The sequence below is a fragment of the Schistocerca americana genome, chromosome 1 (genome assembly GCF_021461395.2).
Source record: "Schistocerca americana isolate TAMUIC-IGC-003095 chromosome 1, iqSchAmer2.1, whole genome shotgun sequence".
Classification (NCBI taxonomy): domain Eukaryota; kingdom Metazoa; phylum Arthropoda; class Insecta; order Orthoptera; family Acrididae; genus Schistocerca; species Schistocerca americana.
This window is the reverse complement of record NC_060119.1, coordinates 139,830,014-139,837,051: the sequence shown is the minus strand read 5'-3', so window position 1 is coordinate 139,837,051 and position 7,038 is coordinate 139,830,014. Positions and strand designations below refer to the sequence as shown.

The following is a 7,038-nucleotide window of genomic DNA, read 5'->3' as shown; positions in this document are numbered from 1 at the left end:
AAAACACCATAAGTGTTAAGAAACATTTTTGTGCTCAGTATGTTCATGTGTTATTTGCAGATTTGAGAAAGTTTAGTGATATTCCTCTAAATAAATAATGAACATACCAAAGATTAAAAATAACCCCTTCTAAACAGCAAACTCTTCCCTCCCTCCCTCTTTCAAGGGCATGATATGTGACATCCAACTAATAGTAAGGGCACCAGTGAGAGACAGAGGAGGGAGGGGGCTGGGGGAAGGGGAGGGGATGAGCAGGAAACTAGGTCATTATTTTTCTAAAATATTTTAAGCAGTGAGATACAAACAATTAAAATATTTATTTTGTTTACATCAAATGAATTCACAGTTTCTCTCAATGCATCCGATATTCACATTTTGACTGCAAGCATTTCATAAACAGTTCGTGTAACAATCATTCAACTCTTATATTAACAATGAACTTTACACAATATTCACAGTCTATTAACAGTTTTGTCATGATGCAAAAACACAGATTCTACTAACAGATGAAGCCTTCCCTGTCAGTTAAACACCTAATCAATCAATTGTAAGTAGTATCACACAGTATCACACACAGACTGTGTATCAAAATGGAGTTGCACTCTGTAACAGCCTCTCCAAATATATATAGGTCAAATACACAGTATCATCATTTCCAATTAGTCTGGTAACACATGGAAAATGACATTTCAGCAACTAAAATCGAGGAGGAAGCCTTTTCAGTAGAATTTTATTTTATTTTTTTTTAATTATGAAATGACGAGTAGAAAAAAAAGAAAGAAAACAGTAAATTTAACAAGCAAGTTCATCACTGTTATCATCATGATCATAGTGAAGCAAACAAAATGACAATATAGTGAATTTACTTAAATGCAACAGTATGGAGATCAGAATGACTTCACTCTGAGAACAAGTTTTATCTTGAATAGTTCAAGTTACTCGATATGTATTAAACATTCATTCATCCACAAAATGTGAACCAGAACCATGCTTTTACAACATCAAGTGTATGAAATAATCACAGAAAGCATATTTAAGTTTCAATCAAAATTTAAAATAGTCCCAATTTTATGCCCTATATCATCTTCTCCACAAGAGCTTAATTAACTAACTGCTCACAACTTAAGAAGGTAATTTCTTTGGAACTGTAACACTTAAGGTTTTTTGTACACTTGACATTTATCAACTGGATCACAAAAGAATGTCTTCCATCAATCATAAAGCACTTAAAAAGTGTCCACACAACCTCACAACACAAAATCTCACACTGGGTAATAAGCTAATTCAGATAACACAGTATCACATTTATTCCATATATACGTGCACACACAACCCACAGCCTAAATGAAAGATTTTCAATTGGGAAAGAGAAACCTTTCCAAGTAAATTAGTCACATGGCAACAAATGAATCAAGCAAGATTCTTCCACTGGCATATTTTGCATTCGAGTAAGTATACAAACATAGCCTCATAAACTGTTCTACTAAGCTGTAATACTGAAATGCAAAAATTTTACTCAAGATCAGTTTTAAATAAATCAACTGAGAAGACAGGCTGTCACATTTATTTGAATTTTCTCCACGATTGTTGACTGGGATTTGCTTACAATTTTATTCCAAAATGCCCTCTCATTCACAAAACTGTGAAACCATCTTCTCCATTTCCATGTCCTTGTAGACCTCCGCGGGTACATTTTCTTCGGTTGATTTCTTGTGTGTGTCATCTGTGCTACTCGTGGCTCCAAATGGAAGAAAACCTTGACTAGGAGTGCTGACTACAGGAGAGGCATCTTTTGATTCTGACACACTCTGCGCACTAGAGGTAGAAGGTGGTGAAAGTTCCAGGCAAGAATCTGCTAAATCTTCCAGTCCCTCTGGAGTTTTTAATTTATTTAATTCTTCCTTCAGCTGTCGAAAATGTCGCTGCAAAAACAAAACTGGTTTTCAAAGAGAAGTAATGACATATAGTAATTGCTTATAACTATAGTGGGGAAAAGACATATGACTTTCATGTCCCACTGATGGCCAGGTCATTAGAGACCAAGCACTGACTGGGATAAGGCAATGATGAGTCAGGAAAAGTAGCATGTCCTTTTCCCCTGAGGTCGTCCCTTTTTAACCTTTGTTGATTTAGAGAAACACAGAACTAGGATGGTCAGGCAGGACTTGAATCCTGCTTCCCCCAAATGCAAGTGCACCATCTCCATAGGTTTGACTTTATTTCAAATGGGAATGTGTGTATATCTCGAAATGTAAAAGCCATAGGAGGAACAGAATAGGATTTACAATTTAATATATTGCTTGCCACATAGCTTACTGGATGACAAATTCAACATTTTTCTTTAATGGGTACTTTTCTGTGGTCAAAACACTGGCTAAGCCATAAGTGATGATGTCATATCACATATCTTTTTTTGTTTTGTTTTTAAGCCTCTTTTCCACAGTCACGATTACATAAGAAATATACATTATATACCACCTTTTGCAGCTGTAATAAAAGTTTCATTGAGACCATGTGCATTTCACTTTATTTTAAAGGGCCTACAGGTGAGTTTTTTTCCCCCTCTACTTCATTTCTAAAGTTGTTCTACAAAATGGATGTGGCCTAAATACGGGTGTTATTACAGTTGTAAAAGATGATATTGTTTGTTTATTTATTCGAATAATCCTTTTGGAGGATTCGATAAATCAACATTTGGTTTTCCTTCCTTATGTTTAATTTTGGTTGCTCCAAGCCTTACTTTTTTTGTTGAAAGTGTTGTTCTTTTTCTTCCTGGGTCCACTTCCTTTCATTTGCAGACATCTTTCTTCCCTGAAATTCTGCCTTTTGAGTTGCTTCCCCAAAAAGTGTTCTGTTATCTATTGTCTACGTTCTAATTCCAAAGTTTTTCATAGCTTTGTCAATTTCTGTGAACCATGTGGGTTTGGATCTGTAGCTGTTTAGCAGGTTGAAGATCTTTCTGGTTAGTCCGTTGTTAACCATTAAGTATGTGTGTCCACGTAGTCTTGCTTTCCTTATTACATCAGTTAGCTTTTCCATTTTCAAACAGAGCTGCCTGTTTGATCTTAATTTGTATTGAGCATTACTGTTACTTTTACATCCCAGTATTTCCCTTTGAATTCTTTCAACTTTCGCCAGTTTTTCAAGATCCCCAAACCTTGCTAGTTTAAGTGTCGCATACAGTGTTTCAGGCCTGTCCACTGTCTGTTTGTGTATTAGTTTTGTGTTCTAGGAAAAAGACTTTTTTGTAGTATATTTTTTTATCATATGGAATGTCCCTTCCATTTTATGTACTCTATTTTCCATTGGTATCTTCTCTTTTGTACTGCTCATTATCCATTCTCGAGTCAATATAAGAAGATCCCCAACAGCTAACTATCCCATTGCCAGCTTTCAGCTGTGTAGTGCTAATGGCTGCAGGAGAAAATGATAGTGGTCTATATAGCTGCGACAACACTGTGGCATTTCCATTGAGATGTTAACAAAACTGCGTTACATGACTGGTTGAGGTTGGTACGTGAAGCTAGGGCATCCACCCCACTGGAACTGTCTGGGATCAATTTACACAGTTTGTTTTAGACACTGTGTTGTTAAGAACTTTAAGATTTTTGAGGGGATATCTGTGATGAACTGTGTTTTTCAAATGATATTTTTAGTCCTATTTTGTATGCTTTTTTCTGTTGTTCTGTTATTTGTTCTTTAGCACTATCCAGTGTGTCAGTAATTAATGTCATATTGTCTGCAAAAGCTAGGCAGTTTATGGTGGTTTTATCTCGGTTTCTTCCTAGTTGAGCACCCTTAGTATTGATGGTTTTCCTCCACCTTCTCTAATGCATAGTTGAAAAGTAAGAGGTCACAAACCATCTCCTTGTCTTAATCTTGACTATATCACAAGGCTCTGACAGTGCCCCCATAAATTTTAGTTCTGATGTTGCATTTGTTAAAGTTCCTTTAATAACTTCTGTTGTTTTATAATTGAGTCCAAATTCCTTTATAATGTTGATGAGCGCATTTCTATTAATTGAGTCACAGACCTTTCTAAAATCTATAAAAGTCATCACAATTTCAAGTTTCTGGTTTTCCACAATTCTATTCCATTCTTTACATTTAGTATTTGCTCTGCACAAGATCTTCCCTTTCTAAATCCTGCTTGATGTTCTCCTTGTTATATGTTGAGTATTACTTTAGCTTTCTTCAAAAGTGACATGAACAAGATTTTATACATCACTGACAAGAAGGAGATTCCTCTGTAATTGTTGGCATCTGGTTTCTTTGCTTTTTATGTAGTGGATGTATAAATGCTAATGTCCATTCTGGTGGGAAGCTGTTTTGTGTTCAAGTTTTATGAATGATTTCTGTTATGCACAGGACAATGTAGTCACTAAGTTTCCATAATTCAGCGACTAAGCTGTCTTCTCTTGTCACTCTGTTATTTTTAATTTTTCTTCGATTTCTCTCATTTCCTCTACTGTTGGTGGCTTTGGGTCTGGTTTTATTTGGATTATGTTATCAAAATTAAGTAGTTCTTTTGGTGGATTGCAGTTGTGTAGTTCTCTGAAGTAGTCTGCAACTATTTTGCAGTACTCAGTTTTATGATACGCAGTCTTGCATATCATAAACGTGGTGGTGTGTACTTCCTCAAACTATTTCATGAATGTTTTTTAAAAGCCCCTTGTGTTGTTCTGGTTAAAATATGACTGATGTTTGTCGATCTTTCATATGCTGTGCTCTGATGGTCCATAACCTGTATCATATTCAAGTCACTTTTATAGGATGTGGCACCTAAACAATTACAAACACAGCTTGGCTTTAAGAGAACATGTTAAAATCATATATTAATGTACATGTGACACCCAGTGGATGGACGCAGAAACAAAAGCCCATTTTAACACAACACAATCGCACTTATGACAATGGAAATGTAGTAACAGATAATGGGTCTAATACATGGCCATTGCACAAGCCTTTTAAAATACAATATTGGTTAACACTATGAGACTCACTTTGACAAACAGAAAATAGCGATGGAATTCAACTAATGGAAGTAACAACATAATGAAGTGCACAAGTTGCTGAGGAGATAAAGTATTAGAAACGTTCCTCCTACTAGTCCATAAGCAATCAGGCTTTATTATGTGCTATACAGACCAAACTTTATCATATGAAAATGCATTTACAAAGAGTGATATACAAGTTTTTTTCTTTTTATATTGGGTTTAATGCTTCAATGGGATTGCAATCGCTAAGCACTGGCTCAGTTTTCGCTGAATGAGGAAACAAAATGGAGATGCCTTTGCTGGACGTGTAATAACAGTGTTACAAGAGGTGTAATCACATTGTTCACATGGCATGTCTGGACTTTTCACATGAATGACTTGGCCAATTTCCAAAGTCAGCAATGAAACAAGCAGAGACACACAAGTACACTTTTCTGGGGGTAAACAGGTTCCTTGACAAAATCTTCATTTTTGCCATTTAGACATTTTTCAATGAAGATGTACAGATGACGAATATTAAACATGAACTCAAAGTAATATTGCTCAACTTCCTGAAAGAAATGAGTAACACAAGTATTTAATTCTTTAAGGGACACAAATAACATGTAATTTGGAGGGCTAATGCACCCTCCTCATTTAGATGTATATTTCTTTTATGTATGAGAATTTCTTGCAGCATGAAGTTATTTCAGAGATGCTCTCCACACACTACAACTTTGGAAACTGAAGTTTTGATGCAACATGTGTACAGACAACTTCCAGGTGTGGCACCTAGGGAGTTTGTGCCATCACTTTTTGTTAAAGCAAGCATCTGATTTAATTAATGTAATTATATGTTATTATATGTTGCCTAATCATACATTCCAGGGTGTTTAGAAATGCTCTCTAAAAAATCAGTATCACACTGTTAAGGTCACAGTGATAGCAATTTTTGATAACCACAAAATATAAACTCAAAAATAACCCACACATTTATCTTGTGCTGAGAAAAAAGTAAACAATGCCCAAAACCCAGACAAATAATTCATACTCTAATCATAAATAAATAATAATTACTGAACTCTGAAAGCAAACTGTCTCATATCGCCAGACAAAGAATTAAATAATGAAAATTTTGATACAACTAATTTTGCGATAAGCCTATTGGCACCTTTGTAATTAAAGACTAAACTCGATTCTCCATAATGAAACATATAAGATTCCACCTGCTTATAGTTAGCTGTTCTTTCTTTCCATTTGTCATGTTCCATCTGATTGCATTTTGTGGTTTCCCACACTCTTATTGTAATTTTTGATGCAGGCTTTGGACTGCTACTGGCTGACTAAAAACCCTTTTTTATTTTCTATTTTTATTCTTTTTACTTTCCTCTTCTTGAAACACACACACTTATTGACATACCCTAGCATTCCCTTGGTGTATTACGTTTATCAAAACATGGCACTATGCAAATAGCAACGTAACAGTCTTTGCATCGTAAGCGTGTCATATTTTGCTTTGAATTAACAATCTCCTTTCCCACAAGGAATCATGGACAATGCTACCAAAATGGAGTTTCTCGGTTTGGTGTCTATGGGATCTTGGTTTTACTTGTTTGCCCATGAAATTTATCTAGCAATAGGAGAATTAGATCCAAGTGGAATTTTGCAAATGGTATGTTCAGTTTCCTTTTTTATTTCAAAAATTGTTTTTGCATTCAGCACACACACAAGTCAGTCCAACAGAACACCTTCTTGCACCATTTAATTGTCTTTCAGATGCCTTTACAGAACTTTACATCATGTCTGTCTTATCAACAGCACCCTTTGACGTATTTTATTTCACTACACAACTGGGTTTAATGTATTTTGGCCTGTTTTATATTCTTTCTTCTCTCAGTTTCAAGAAAATCTGGTTCATCTGTGGTTCAAAGCATCCATATTTCTTTGTTGTCGATCCATTTTATGGCCAACAGTGTTCCAAAGGACCTGAATTGTATTTCCCCTTTTTTCAGTTTGTCAGGCAACAGTGGTAAATGTTTTACAGTTTTTGTGTGCTGTTTCT

At 35.3% G+C, this 7,038-nt stretch overlaps 1 protein-coding gene across 1 annotated transcript in view; it reads right to left on the bottom strand.

Moving 5' to 3' along the window:
• Positions 1-298: 298 nt before the first annotated feature.
• LOC124607387 (baculoviral IAP repeat-containing protein 6) overlaps positions 299-7,038 on the bottom strand; it is a 315,981-nt gene continuing 309,241 nt past the window's right edge. The window contains exon 66 of the mRNA XM_047139740.1: positions 299-1,922. Coding sequence (XP_046995696.1) covers positions 1,629-1,922 — 294 coding nt within the window. The 3' untranslated portion in view covers positions 299-1,628. The remainder of the gene's footprint in view (positions 1,923-7,038) is intronic.